This window comes from Vulpes lagopus, chromosome 6, assembly GCF_018345385.1.
Source record: "Vulpes lagopus strain Blue_001 chromosome 6, ASM1834538v1, whole genome shotgun sequence".
Classification (NCBI taxonomy): Eukaryota; Metazoa; Chordata; class Mammalia; order Carnivora; family Canidae; genus Vulpes; species Vulpes lagopus.
The window spans coordinates 12,076,487-12,091,259 of NC_054829.1; the positions used below are offsets into that span (position 1 = coordinate 12,076,487).

General features: G+C 41.8%; 1 protein-coding gene across 1 annotated transcript in view; it reads left to right on the forward strand.

The window, feature by feature from the left end:
* Positions 1 to 14,773, forward strand: part of NRDE2 (NRDE-2, necessary for RNA interference, domain containing) — a 46,220-nt gene that overhangs the window by 10,312 nt on the left and 21,135 nt on the right. Inside the window, exons 2-4 of the mRNA XM_041758889.1 lie at positions 5,417 to 5,525; positions 6,606 to 6,836; positions 10,172 to 10,324. Coding sequence (XP_041614823.1) covers positions 5,417 to 5,525; positions 6,606 to 6,836; positions 10,172 to 10,324 — 493 coding nt within the window. The remainder of the gene's footprint in view (positions 1 to 5,416; positions 5,526 to 6,605; positions 6,837 to 10,171; positions 10,325 to 14,773) is intronic.

The window sequence follows — 14,773 nt, forward strand, 5'->3', positions numbered from 1 at the left end:
CTGGCAGGTGGTGCTCAGTGGAGCTCACTGAAACCCAGTAATCAGTGCTTTCTTTGTTATAATCGAATAGGGAAGAGGGGAACTTGGATATTTTATCCAACTGTGATTAAAAAAATTTTTTTTTTTTTATTTATTATTTATGATAGTCACAGAGAGAGAGAGAGAGAGGAAGAGACATAGGCAGAGGGAGAAGCAGGCTCCATGCACCGGGAGCCCGATGTGGGATTCGATCCCGGGTCTCCAGGATCGCGCCCTGGGCCAAAGGCAAGCGCCAAACCACTGCGCCACCCAGGGATCCCTAAAAAAATTTTTTTAAACTTATTCATGGCAGTTTCTCCATCCCTCTGTCTAATGGAATGGAATTAAAGCCGTTTGACTAGCAATGGAGAAACAGCAGTATATAATAAACTTATTATTAAAGAGCATGTCAAGCTAGGGATGATTCATTATATAATTTTCTGTAAAATAACACTTGCTGTGGTTCTTCCAGATACCTGCCTGGTTTTTGTTAGGCAGTAGTTCTAAAGTGGTTTTCTGCTTGGTTCTTGTACCTTTCCTTTCCTATTGAGTGTGTGTGTGTGTGTGTGTGTGTGTGTGTGTATAGCAGAGTGCTGATTTCCAGGCCGATTCAACCTAATTTACCAACCTACGAGGACAAAAGATTGGTCAGCTTCTTTGTTTGAACCCTAGGCATGTTGTATCCTGCTCGTCCTCTTTGAAATACGTTGTTACATCCTTCTTGGTATTGACACAGTGATCTAAATACATATTTAACTTCTCTCAAAGGAACTTGTAAATTGTATGAGGATGTAAGTAAATGAAAACAAAAACAAAAACAAACCGTTGCAATCTGATTAACAAAGTATCTCTTAATCTCAGATAACTTCCTCTGAGTTCCTCTGAGGATTCTATGTAACCAGAATTTAACAATCTACATGTATTACGTGAACAGTTAGGCTTGTGATTAAGTATAAATACCATATGAACAGAGACCTGGCCTGCCTTACTCACACTGTATCCCCAGTGTGGGGACCTGCCTGGGCATGTACTAGGTATTCCATATTTGACTCTTTAATGATTAAATTTCCATTTACAGGAAAGACTGGAAGAATCAAAATAGTTGTACTTTATACCTAGATAAATAGCATGCTTTTGATGGTGTCAGGTTCCTTTAGTTCAGTAAATTAGATGCTAGGAGTAAAAGATACGAAGATATGGCTCAGATCCTCATTCATTGTATTTATTCAGCAAATATTTATTGATTTCAGTTTTGTGCCAGGGCACTGTACTAGGAATACAGGAGTGAGTAGTCGTGACCTCTGCCTTTATGTTGCATTTAGTTTAGAAAGAAAGGCATAGGAGGAGGGTAGGTGAGCTGGAAACGTGGATGCGAGAATTGTAAACTAATTTACTGTATTTGTTTGGCTGGTAAAATATTTTTGTCTTTTTCTTTTTTTCATTCTCACTTCCTAGTAATCATTACTAATCTGGTCCTGGTAAGGATTTGAGTTGTTGACCTTTGCCTTGGAATAAAGTAGGAAGAGTGCCATGCAGATAATGAGTTTATAATGTGAGAATTGCCACAATGGCTCCATGTTGCAGAGACACTTCCGGAAAACCAGTTCCTTAGTTGAAGGAGTGAAGAGTAGCACCATGGTGTGGTGGGGAGCACCGATCGGGGTGCAGGTGTGTACCGTGTCCATGTGACTGAACTTCTTTTGGCCTCCCGCTGTTGATCTGTAAATGAGGCAGTGGTACCCTAGCCGAGCTCCAGGGAGCCTTCTCAGAGCCACCCCCTCCCTTTGGCCCCCAGGAACATCACTACTTTGGCTGTTCTGATTGCCAGACTTCTCTGATTTTGTTTGAACAGTGTTTTCTCTAGACTAGTAGAACTTCCAAAATTCTGACATGACTAACATCCAATAATGATTACTTCTAATGTTCCATGTTCACTGCTCTTGTGCTACCAGGAAAAAAAAAAAGCAGCCGCTGTAACTTCTTCTCAGGTGGAAATACCCTTTGTTCTGACAAAAGGTCATTTGATTGAGATGAAGTTCACAGAGGTGGTCAGTGCTGATTTGGGCTAGAACCCCAGGAGTTTTAGTTCTGTATACACTACTCTTTTCCCACAGTGGTCTCACATGGCAAAGCCTTAATTGCTCCCTTAAAAGCCCTTTTTCTTTTACTTTCTGGAGGACTCTGGAGAGTTGCACACTTTATGCCTTTTTTTTTTTTAAAGATTTTCTTTCATGAGAGACAGAGAGAGGCAGAGACACAGGCAGAGGGAGAAGCAGATTCCCTGCGGGGAGCCTGATGGGGGACTCGATCCCAGGACCCCAGGATCACGCCCTGAGCCCAAGGCAGATGCTCAACCACTCTGCCACCCAGGTGCCCCCTTTTTGTTGTTTTAACAGCTGTTTTTTGTTGTTTTACATCGCCTCCAAGCTGTCTTCACTACCTAGAATATTTATGGAGAAATCTCTTGAAATTGAGAGCATCTTTCCATACATATTGTTTTTCCATTTTTTTCTCTCCTTTGTTTATGAGAAAATCCAATTATTGTGGAAATAGTCATGATTTCAGGGAGCAACAGGAACCATTTTCACATACCTCTTGCCACGAATTCAACCCAAGGGAAGAGAACCAACCTCAGAAGGAAAAGGAGACAAGAGAAGAAAGATTGCCCCAACAGTTGCTTAGCACTCACCGGGTGTGGCCTTACAAGTGACTTAGTTCCTCTGAGCCTTAGTCTCCTCTTTTATGTGGTGGAGATCATAGTACCTCCCAGAGAGGGTTGTTATGATGCTTAACAGGAGTAAGGATATAAAGGGCTTTACCTGGTGTTTGGCCTACAGTAGGCACTTAATGGGTTAGAATCTCTCCCTCCCCCCTTTAAAAGGTTTTATTTATTTATTTATTTAGAGAGTGAGCATGTGTGCCCAAGCAGGGGGTGGGCAGAGGGAGAGAGAACCTCAAGCAGACTCCCTGCTGATTGGGGAGCCCCAATCAGGGCTTGATCCTATGACCCTGAGATTATGACCTGAGCAGAAATGAAGAGTCGGATACTCAACCAGTTGAGCCCACCAGGCACTTCTCCCTCTTAATGTAACATTCCTCTTTAGGACTTTCCTTCCCTTTGCTCTTTGCCACAAATATTTATTAAAGTCCTCCTGACGTATGCTAGACATTGCTCATGGGGCCACAGATACAACAGTGAGTAAAACAAAGTATACGTGTCATCACGGATGACATATATTCTAGTATCTCCTCCTCACTGAGATGCAATAATCATCAGGGACTAGAAGACAACATATAAAACACTGTTCCAGCCCAATACTAAAAAGACAACTCATTTTAAAAAAGGGCAAAAGATTTGACTATTCTTCCAATTTGAGTGGCCAATAAACACATGAAATGATGCATTGCATCATTGTTCACCAGGGAAATGAAAACCAAATGTGCAATGAGAAGAGACATCACACACACTAGGATGACTGTAAAATCTAAAACACAGAGACAAGTTGCCAAGGATTTGGAGAAATCAGAATCCTTACACACTGTTCCTGGGAATGTAAAGTGGTGCAGCCAGTTTGGAAAACAGTCTGGTATTTCCTTAAAATGCTCAACATGAGTTACCACATGACCCAGTGTTTCTCCTGGATGTCTAGCCGAGAGAAATGAAAACATATGTTCGTATAAAAACTTGTACATGAGTGTTCATGGCAGTATTGTTCATTATAACCAAAATGATACCCAAGTGTCCATCAGCCAATAAATGGATAAAATGTGGTCTATCCATAAAATGGAATATTATTTGGCAGTAAAAAGTAATGGAGCATGGATACATTCTACAGCATGGATGAACCTTGAAAACATTATGCCAAGTAGAAGAAGCCAGTTACAAAAGACTGCATATTGTGTGATCTCATTTATTTATTATTTATTTATTTTTAAAATATTTGCTTTATTTATTTGATAGAGAAGGGGCAGAGGGAGAGGGACAAGCAGGCTCCCTGCTGAGCAGGGAGTCTAATACGGGGCTCTGTCCCAGGACCCCGGGATGATGACCTGAGCTCAAGGCAGATGCTCAACCAACTGAGTCACTTAGGCGCCCCATAGGATCTCATTTATAGTCAATGTTCCAAACTCGAAAATCTGTAGAGACAGATTAGTGGTTGCCTGGGGGTGGGAGAGCTGGAGATGAGTGATGGTAACTGCTAATAGGTATGAGGTTTCTTTTTGGGATGATGGAAATGCTCAAATTACTTCATAGTGATAGTTGCACAATTCTGATTTTTTTTGCTTTGTTTTGTTTTGAAGTAAATTCTGTGTCCAAGGTGGGGCTTGAACTCATGACTCTGAGATCAAGAGTCACATGCTCCACCAACTGAGCCAGTCAGGTGCCGTGCACAATTCTAAATATACTAAGAGCCATTGCTTGCACATTTTGTTTTATTTTATTTTATTTTATTTTATTTTATTTTATTTTATTTTATTTTATTTTATTTTATTATTTATTTATACATACATACATACATTTTAAATAGGTGAACCTTACAATATCTAGATTATGTCCCAGTATGACTGTCAAGTGCACTTACCCTTTTGTCTCCTAACTTCATCCATGTCACGCACCAGTGCTCTGGCCTCATCCTAGAACAGAACAGGACAAAATCCAAACCCTTCCTGGGGCCCCCTTGCTACCACCATCCCTTGATTTTTTCCTTTCTTTCAGTTAAGACTCCTGAAGGGTTAGAAATTAAGTGACTTGGAAAGAATCCATTCCAGAGGAGTTAGAAATTAGTGGATAAGCAGAAAGGAAAAATTAGGGACATTCAACTCACCACCCAGAGATAATCATCATTAATATAATATTTTATAATGTTAGCATTAGCAAAGTTGACACCCGTGTTTTTGTTTTCAAAGAGGAGTAGTAAGGAAAGGCTTATGTTAAGTTACTGGGGACAGAATATTTTTTGAAGAAAAATACCTTAATCTCCTGTAACAGCATTAAGCATGTCAGGCTTTTGTGCATGATTTGATTTTTGAGCTTTTCGGAATTGTCTGCATCAGATTTGAGGTCATTAAGTCCTAGTGCTTTGGAAACATTCTTGCTCCGTAGAGTGTGGATGGAATCCATAAAGCCTTGTTGCTTTTTAAGCCACACTTGTTGCATGGCTTTTGCTTAAGCTGCAGCCTGATAGCACAAGAGGATTTCAATCTTAAGTATTTTAGTGTGTGTTAAAGCCCCATGCCCTGTGAAATAAAAATTTCATGGATTCCCTGTGGCTTCTGCAGACCGTCTGGCTGACATTGGCTGTGAATTAGGATGTCAGCTGGTAAGATGGATTTCCTGCTTTAGAAATCACGTGGAGCTAATTTCATTGATCTTTTTTCCCCACTTTTGTTTGTGCAGAATTAGACTGGCTGAGCAACCCGAGCTTTTGTGTTGGAGCCATAACCTCTCTGAGCCAACAACCTGAAGAGGTCACTGCCCTGGTTTCTGAAGGGTCCCCACTGACCAGGTAGTTTTTTGGAAAGATGGATTTTTTGTTTTTGTCCATGTACTGTCTATAACTTGGTTTGAATAATGCTCCTTAGATTAGAAAAAACCCTGTGATAGAAGAGCGAATTACCAATCTTTTTGCTTGAACTAACGAGGTGCCCTTTGACTGTTTTCTTTTTACTTCAGTCACGGATTATTCCTCTTTTCCTCCGTTTGCATTGTGGTGGCAAGTGCAGGACACAGTCAATGCCATAATGAGGCCACGAGGGAAATGGCATGCACCATTGTGATGGTTGTGTAATGTGACCTTATTAGTAACCTTCAGAATACTGTAGTCCAGTGTTTCCTCAGTTGTGTTTTTACCATTTTTGGAAAAATAGAAGAAGCTGGTGTGATAAAACATTGGATGAAATCTCATGAAAACTTTGGGGAAAGCAGAATGGTGCACAGAGATCTGTATCAAGCTTTGAAAAAAATTGTGGTAGAGCATCAAATTGAGACGTGAGCCCTCTAGAAAATATAGGTGGTCTCATTAAGGTGATGAGCCCCAAGAAGTCAGTACTCTGAAAGTACGAGAAGCCTTTGGAAATTGACACCAGCCGATGCCTGAGAGAGGGTTATGTCAGTGATGCAGAAGGGCTTATTATAACCTTTAAAAATCTGGACCAGAATTAAACCTTTTTAAAATTTTTGGCATTAAGGACATGCTGCCTTAATATGGAGGAGTGAAAATAAATCCTTGATAACATTGCTTCAGTGAATACTTTATTTGGTAAAATAACTGGCAGGTTATTTTCATTTAAAAATAGACAGATGTGAAAGTCTAGGTTAAGAAGCTGTTAAAACCTAGACTTTCTTCACCTACTGTTGTTTTAGGTCCAGTTCTTTTTTCTGGGTGGGTGGTGGTGGTGGGGGGAGGTCCAGCTCTTAAATCATTAAGGGGAGTTGTGATCCAGGAAGGCACTGTATAGATACATGGGCAAATAGCCCCTCTGGGCATTCCTGGAGTTCCCTTTTTACATAGTTGTCTGCTTATTTACATAGTCTTCTCCCTGATTCTCTTCTGGAAAAAATTCTAATGGGTGATTTTCCCAAGCAGGAGTCCTCTGAAATCAGAACCCTCAGATGAAAGTGACAGTAACAAAAAGCCCAAACAAACAAGCAGAAAAAAGAAGAAAGAGAAAAAGAAGAAGAGGAAGCATCACCACAAGAAAATCAAGAGAAAACATGGGCAGACCAGTAGCAGTGGATCTGAGCCAGATAGTGAGCCTGATAAGGACAAAAATTCCAGAAGCATTGGAGATAGTAAAAAGGAATCAGAGAAACCAAGGTAGGTTTTCTATTCTCACATACCTGTGACTTTTCACATTTTGAATTTTTTCCCTCAATTGTTGCCACAAATTAGACATTGGAATGACTGTTTAGCCACTCAGTCAAATGGAGTCCCGAAAAAGCCCAAATAGAGCTCTACCATTAGGGCAACATTAAAAAAAAAAAAAAAATGAAGAAAGAAAGAAGACTTTTGTTAAAAAAAATTAGGGCCGTGATTTTATTTGAGAAATGTTAGACACAGTAATGATTGTGTCAAAATGTGATTCAGGCAAAAAGTCTTTGGGATTTTGAAAGATGGCTCATGTGCCACATGGTGGGAACATGGGCCAGTTTACTACATAGTTAACGGTCCCATCAGTAAGGGTCAGAGTAAGAAGAATGTCTTCTTTCTCTTCTGTAGTCCTCCTCTTCCTTTAGATTGCTCACATCAGCCCTACAGGCGGACACGCACTTTTGGGTTAAGGGTATGTAGTGCATAATATCATCATTGCTCTCGTTCTTTTCTTTTTTCTTTTCTTTTCTTTTCTTTTCTTTTCTTTTCTTTTCTTTTCTTTTCTTTTCTTTTCTTCCTTTTCTTTTCTTTCCCTTCTTTTCTTTTCTTTTCTTTCTTTTCTGTTTTATTTATTTATTCATGAGAGACACAGAGAGGCAGAGACATAGGCAGAGGGAGAAGCAGGTTCCCTGTGGGGAGCCCGATGCAGGACTCGATCCCAGGACCCCAGGACCACGACCTGAGCCCAAGGCAGATGCTTAACTACTGAGCCACCCAGGTGCCCCCAAAATTTAGTATTATTAAGATTTTTTTTGACTCTTCAGGTGTTACTTGCTTTTATTGTGTGCTTAGAGGTCCTGCTGGTGTCAGTGAGGGCTCTGTTGCAGCGAGTCTGGAGTGTGGCCTATGGAGTTCCCATCAGACAGGCAGACCCTGCAGTCCTCCTGGATCTTTCTGCCACTAGATCCATGGAGAGCATTGCAGGCCTGTGTGGCCCAGAGCATCAGATTGATTTTTGTCTCAGGTGCTGTATCTGTAACCCATACTTTCTCTAGGAGGGGAAAATAAAGGAGTCCAGCAAAAAGGTTCTGAATTTGAGTTTCTGTAGGCAGGACTCACAGTATCTTGCTTGGTACCCTCTCAGCAGCTGGCACGGGGCCTGATGTGTAGTAGGCCCTCGGTACTCTTGTTGTGCAAGTGAATGAATAAATTTCTGATATTTTTGCTTCTCAGTATGTCTTTACAGCAAAATACATAGATGATTGTTTTTTTCTGAAAACTTTCAGTTACTTGTCCTTTTTTTTGTCCTTTTTTTTTTTAACTGTTGAGGAAAATGAGTCTTTTAAAGGGTTTCCTGAACGCAGGGAATACTGTTAGAACTTAGAAGGTAGTTCTTTTCAGCCTGTGTTTAATCACATCAGAGGTGAGCTTTACCACCTCCTGATAGTTCCATGAGCCAGATGGCATTTTTAAGTTCATTGATATCTTTCAGAATGTCCCCATTAAGATCAGAATCAACTGTTCTTGTTCTTCTCTTTCACTTTCTTACTATGAACTTCTGTGGTCTCTTCCTGGGAAGATGACCTGGAGGAGTTGTTTCCATAGAGACGAGGATGAAGATTTTAGTGGTGAGAGCATTTCTGTGATGTGGGGAAAGTGGGTTCACGGGGGTTAGGTGGGGTATAGTACATCACATAGAACTCTATTTTAGGTGATCCAGGGACGACTTCGCCCTAGGGCTACAGCCGTTCATGGACCTTTGTCTCCAGGGTCAGCTCTTCACCTTCAGATAGAGGCAGAGCCCAGACCAGTCCTGCTTCCTGACCTCAGTACCCACTAGGGGAGGATCAGAAGCTTGTTTACTCCCCAGGGGTGGTCTGCTCCCCATGACCCCAGGAAACATTCTTTATGGAATGCTTCCCTCTCATTCCTTCCCTTTGTTGCCCCTTCCCAGGTTTGTCAACAGAAAACCCTCCGCAGGTGTTCTGAAGGGGAACTGTGAAAAATCACCATGTATTTTAACATGAGCTGCTGTCATTCAACAAATACTCATTGAAAGCTGCTTTGTGTCCTCGAAATGCCAGTCCTTTGTATCCTCAGCCAAGAATGATTTAAAAGCCTTTAGAATCTTTATTTCTATCTGGGTGGGGTCAAAAAGCAAATATGGAACAAACAGTCAATGGCTCTTTTGACAACTTTGGCAGTTTCTTGTGTCAGTAGCATCACGAACTGATTTTCTTTAGAGGAGGGAAGATGTCAGATGCCAGAAAATCTTTCACTCTCTCTCATTTGACTCTTAGGGAAGTGGTTCCATTTGTATCTTAGCTGGTTTGGAGCTGAGGTTGGTTTGGCGGATACGTCAGGGTGTGGTCTCACACGGGCTCTCTCTGGCCTCTGTGTAGGAGGAGGTCAGCTCACAGCAGAGGTTGCTGTGACAGTGAGGCTAGACCACGCCTGGATCCTGTCTGAGACCGGCCAGTTCAGAACTGTGGCTGTGCTGTTGTCGTTAAGTTTTGAGTTGGAACAATCTGGGCACTTTTGAATGAGTCAGGCGAAAGCAAGGGCAACCCACTTTATTTATTTATTTTTTTTTAAGAAAACTTGTTTATAAATATATTTGAAATTCTAGTTACAGCCATTTAATGGAGTGTTTAAAAAGAACACCAAGGGGGCACCTGGGTGGCTCAGTGGGTTGAGCATCCTGCTGTTAATTTCTGCTCAGGTCGTGATCTCAGGGTTCCCAGCCAGGATTGCGCTCATGGGGGAGTCTGCTGCTCCTCTTCTCCCCCTCAGCTCCTCCCCAAATGCTGTCTCTCTCTCTCTCTTTCTAATATACATAAGTAAATCTTTTAACAAAATAAATAAAAATAATACTTGTATTATGTTAATTTCTGCAATAAGGTGTCCTCTTTTCTTAATGGAGTGCTGCTTAGCCTTGACAAATTTTGCTTTGTATTTTAAAGCTCTTTTCACTGCAGGAGTCCCCTTCATCTGTGGTATGTATACATTTTATGTACTCAAGTGTGTTTTTTCTTTTTAAAGATTTTATTCACTTGAGAGAGAGTACGAGCAGGGCTAGGGGTGGAGAGGCAGATGCAGAGGGAGAAGCAGATTCCCCGCTAAGCAGGGAGCCCAGTGCAGGGCTCTGATCCCAGGACTCCAAGATCATTGCCTGGGCCGAAGGCAGGCATTTGACTGAGCCGCCCAGGCACCCCCTAGTGCATTGGGTGTTATGTGGAGCATCACTGTTGAAATGTTTAATATCTCTGAAAAGGTGGGCTGTGTACCTAGAAGATTTCAAAGTGTGTCTCCCTGTTTTTTCTCCTTCCTGTGTCCCACAGTCGAGAAGATAATGCTGCTGCTGCTATTGGGCATCGCTTGGTTTGGCTTGAGGACATTCAGGCTCTGAATGGAGGAGAAACCTTCAGAACAGATAAGAAGCCAGATCCTGCAAACTGGGAATATAAGTCTCTCTACAGAGGAGACATAGCAAGGTATCTGTCATGATGTCTCTTCTGCTTTCTGCTGTTGGGAGGTGACTTCTTTCTCCCCACTAAACCGTTCGGCATGGTTGCTATCTGCTCCCTTCCTTTGTGGATTCTGGTGAGCATCCTCTGTTGCCGAGCTGTTGAGTCCTGTGTCTCATGTCACACTCTGAAATGAAAGCTCCAACCTGGAGATCAGGATCCAGGTCTGAGGAGTCTCATTTCTCCATGGGTGCCTGTAAGTGTGCCAGCAGAGAAGTTTTTATTTTTATTTTTTATTTTTTTAAGATTTTACTTATTTATTCACAAGAGACAGAGAGAGAGGGAGAGAGAGGCAGAGACACAGGCAGAGGGAGAAGCAGGCTCCATGCAGGGAGCCTGATGTGGGACTCCATCCCAGTCCTCCAGGATCACACCCTGAGCTGAAGGCAGACACTCAACTGCTGAGCTACCCAGGCATCCCGGAGAAGGTTATTAGTGACTATTTGTTGAGTGAATAACCTAAAAATACCTTGAAATAATTGTGACAAACTATCTGGAAACCATTTGGTCTGATCTCGATGCCATTGTAAAAAAGTCACAAAAGCCTTTTATTTATCTATTCTCCCCAACTAAGCCATTTTGAAAGTGACATTAAGTGGTAATGACTTCTTCCAAAATGTTTCCGGCAGACGTCACCAGATAATCAAAAAAGAGACGATGGTGTTCACTTCAGTAATTAGTTTATTAAACTTTCCTCTAATCTGTCAATCAAAAGTATTTAAATACTTATTAAATCCCTTAGACACTGGGTCATTTGTAAGACACTGTTGGGAACACAAAGAACAGAAATACACAATCTCTCTTCCCACACAGCTCGAAGATAATGAAAATTGAAGGTAGAGAATATTGGAATATAAAGCCAAGCAGAGACCATTATCATCATTCTTTATAGGCTAATTACTTTCTAAAATAAATTTCAGTTTCCATTACGTTGCCGCACCTTCAGATTTCAATCGTTGTCATTCCTCGTGACAATACTCCTCCCCCTATAGGCAGGTCCTGCTAAGAATTCCTTTATGACGTGTTTATATCCGTTACTTTTCAGGGCATATTTATATTTGCGTGCTCTCTCCTAAAGCCTCATGGCTGAGAGTAAATGACTATTCAGATGTATTCATATGTTTTTGAATATTTTAATACTCCTGAAAGCCTTGTTTGGTTCCCCATGCCAGTGCGGTACGGTGCCACAGACGAGATGGAACCCAAGAAAGTTGGAGGGTTCAGCAAACACTAATGGAGTCTGAAGTGTGTATTGTGAGCCTGTGCTAGTTCTTTCACTTACGTTAGCCTGTCTGGTCCTCCCCGCTGCTCTGCGAGCAGGACAGCACTCATTTTTATGTACAAGGAAGGGAACCTCAGGGTAAGTAGCCTCTCAAGATCATGCTGCCAGGAAGCAGCTTTCTGGGGAGTCTATGTTTCTCTAACCTCAATTTTTTTTTTTTTTTTTTTTTTTTTTTACCGTCCACAAATAAAGTGAGCCTGGTTGGTAGGACGTTTTCTAGTTGGGAAACGGAGGACTCCGGTTCTCATTCTCACTTGGCCATTTGCTGATACTGTCATCCCACATAAGTCCCTAACCCTGCCTGAGCCTCTGTTTCTTCGTTTAACTCCTGCTGTGCCTTACACACAGATAGCAGGCATCATCAATACGAATTAGAAGTTAGTTCACAAGGATAAAGGGTTATTATTTATCAATAGATGAAAAAGGAAAAATAGTTACAGTGACTGATCTTATAGCTCTGCTGATGGACAGCCCAGACCTCAGGAGGAAGATGAGGAGAGACGTTTATTAGTCTGACTTGTGAAGGTACCATTGGAAGGGCTTGGGGCATTGCTGTGATTTCCCAGTAGGTTCCTAAAGCTGAGGTGAGGTAAGTCTTTCCCGGATTCATAGCTGTACCGCTGTCAGTGTCAAATCTAGGAAAGTATTGATCCCATAGCACTGAGTTGGTCCGAGGACAGGGAGAGTATTTTGTCAAGTCATGGATTTTCACACTTTGTGAGGGGCGCTGAAAAACCAGGAGCATTGAGAGGACTCGGCTAGCTCCGCTGTGTGAGGACCGGATGGGGGCTTGTGGGTATTGGGCTGTGTCTCTTCAGCTTCGCTGGACCATCTTTTGGAAGGTGGTTTGACAGTGTTCTTTGTAACTTGGAAAGGCAGAACCAGGATCAGTGAGTGGAAGTTCCAGAAAGTGAGATTTGACTCAGTATCAAAGCAAGTTTTCTTTTTCTTTTAAAGATTTTATTTATTTATTCATGAGAGACACAGGAGGTGGGGTGGGGCAGAGACACAGGCAGAGGGAGAAGCAGGCTCCACGCAGGGAGCCCCATGTGGGACTCGACCCCGGGACTTCAGGATCAGGGACTTCAGGATCACGCCCTGGGCTGAAGGCAGGCGCTAAACTGCTGAGCCACCCAGGGATCCCCCTCAAAGCAAGTTTTCTAATAGTGTGAGCATTCCAGCAGTGACCTGGTATGTGTTCGTGTATCATGGTGAAACAGAGCTTAGAGTTCATGGGTAATAGTCACAATTACCTTTGGCAAGTTCTTTAGGGCTAATATACTAGCTTCAGTGAGGTTCAGCTCTGTTTTTTTCTCCATTCTTGGAGAAGATTGTTTCTTCAGCTATATACCAGATGAAAGAGTTGGCTTATGTTTAGGAGTCAAATCTTTTTTTTTTTTTTTTTAATTTATTTTTATTTATTTTTTTTTTTTAAATTAATTTTTATTGGTGTTCAATTTACCAACATACAGAAAAACACCCAGTGCTCATCCCGTCAAGTGTCCACCTCAGTGCCCATCACCCATTCCCCTCCAACACCCGCCCTCCTGTTTAGGAGTCAAATCTTATAAAATAATAATTGCTTTAACTTATCTTGTCCTTACTATATGGCTAAGGACTTCAAGTGTATAAACTTTTTGATTGTCCCTGCTATTCTGTGTTGTGGGTATCATTATTATACCCATTTCACAGAGGAGGAAACAGGCACAGACAAGTTTTTTTTGTGTGTGTGTGTGTGTGTGTGTGTGTGTGTGTTTTTTGGCGGGGGGAGGGCGCCTCGGTTTATTTTAAATAACTTGGTCAGGGTCAGCTAGTAAGTGATGGGGTTGGAATTTGGATCCAGGTAGATGGCCACCATGAAAGCATATGTGAATCGAAGTCCCTGAAGGAAAGGCACATTTATTATTGCCCAGCTCACGTAGGGGTTCAGAGCCGCTGAGTGGATTCAGGTCAGATTTGTGTACTCAAGTTAAATATGTTCTTTTCCCATACCCGATCCCTCTTGTTTTGTTTTGTTTTCTCCTCCTTCCCCCTCCCTTTTCCTGTAGCTGAATTCATTTAAATTAAACCATATGCTGTCATTCACTGAACCTCCAAAGTGGGGCTCCCTCCTCCTGGAATTATTCAGGAAAGACCAGCTGACCATTTGGTAAGGATTTTACAGGAAAAGTGCCTTCATTTGGGGGAATACTGCATTAAATTACATCCTAGGTTCTGCCCAATTAAGATTCTATGATAAGTGGTAAATTAGAGAAAACCCAAATGTCCAACAATAGAGAAGTGTTATCTAGATTAGGACTTATCCCTCCAATGAACTGTTCAAAACCAATAAAAATGGTATTTTCTAAAATGAATAGTATGGGTAAATGCACAAAAGTAGGCAGGAAAGCTCGAAGATGTTGTATCAACTGTTTTTAAAAAGATGTATGTGGGGGATCCCTGGGTGGCTCAGTGGTTTAGCACCTGCCTTTGGCCCAGGGCGTGATCCCGGGGTTCTGGGATCTAGTCCCGCATCGGGCTCCCTGCATGGAGCCTGCTTTTCCCTCTGCCTGTGTCTCTACCTGTCTCTCTTTGTGTCTCTCGTGAATAAATAAAACCTTAAAAAAAAAAAAGATGTGGGTGAACACATATAAATACATCGACACACATATCTGAAAGTAGGCACTTAATGATACAGATCAGTAAGACTGTTATAAAATGTAGCTGTTAAAAATCAGTTTTACAAAATGCACTTCTAAGGTCAGAAAACTCTGTAAACATTTTTTTTTAAAGAGATTATGCGAATGTTGAAATACTGTTGATTTTTAGTGAAAATAAAATAGTAATTAAGGGGAGAACAGGGATCCCTGGGTGGCGCAGCGGTTTGGCGCCTGCCTTTGGCCCAGGGCGCGATCCTGGAGACCCGGGATCGAATCCCACGTCAGGCTCCCGGTGCATGGAGCCTGCTTCTCCCTCTGCCTGTGTCTCTGCCTCTCTCTCTCACTGTGTGCCTATCATAAATAAATAAAATTAAAAAAAAATTAAAAAAAAAAAAAAAAAAAAAAAAAGGGGAGAACAAAACCAGTCCTACTTTCGGTGTGTTCCTTACAGAATGATGGGTGTGTTTAAGCTTTTGAAGCACTATTTTATCTCCT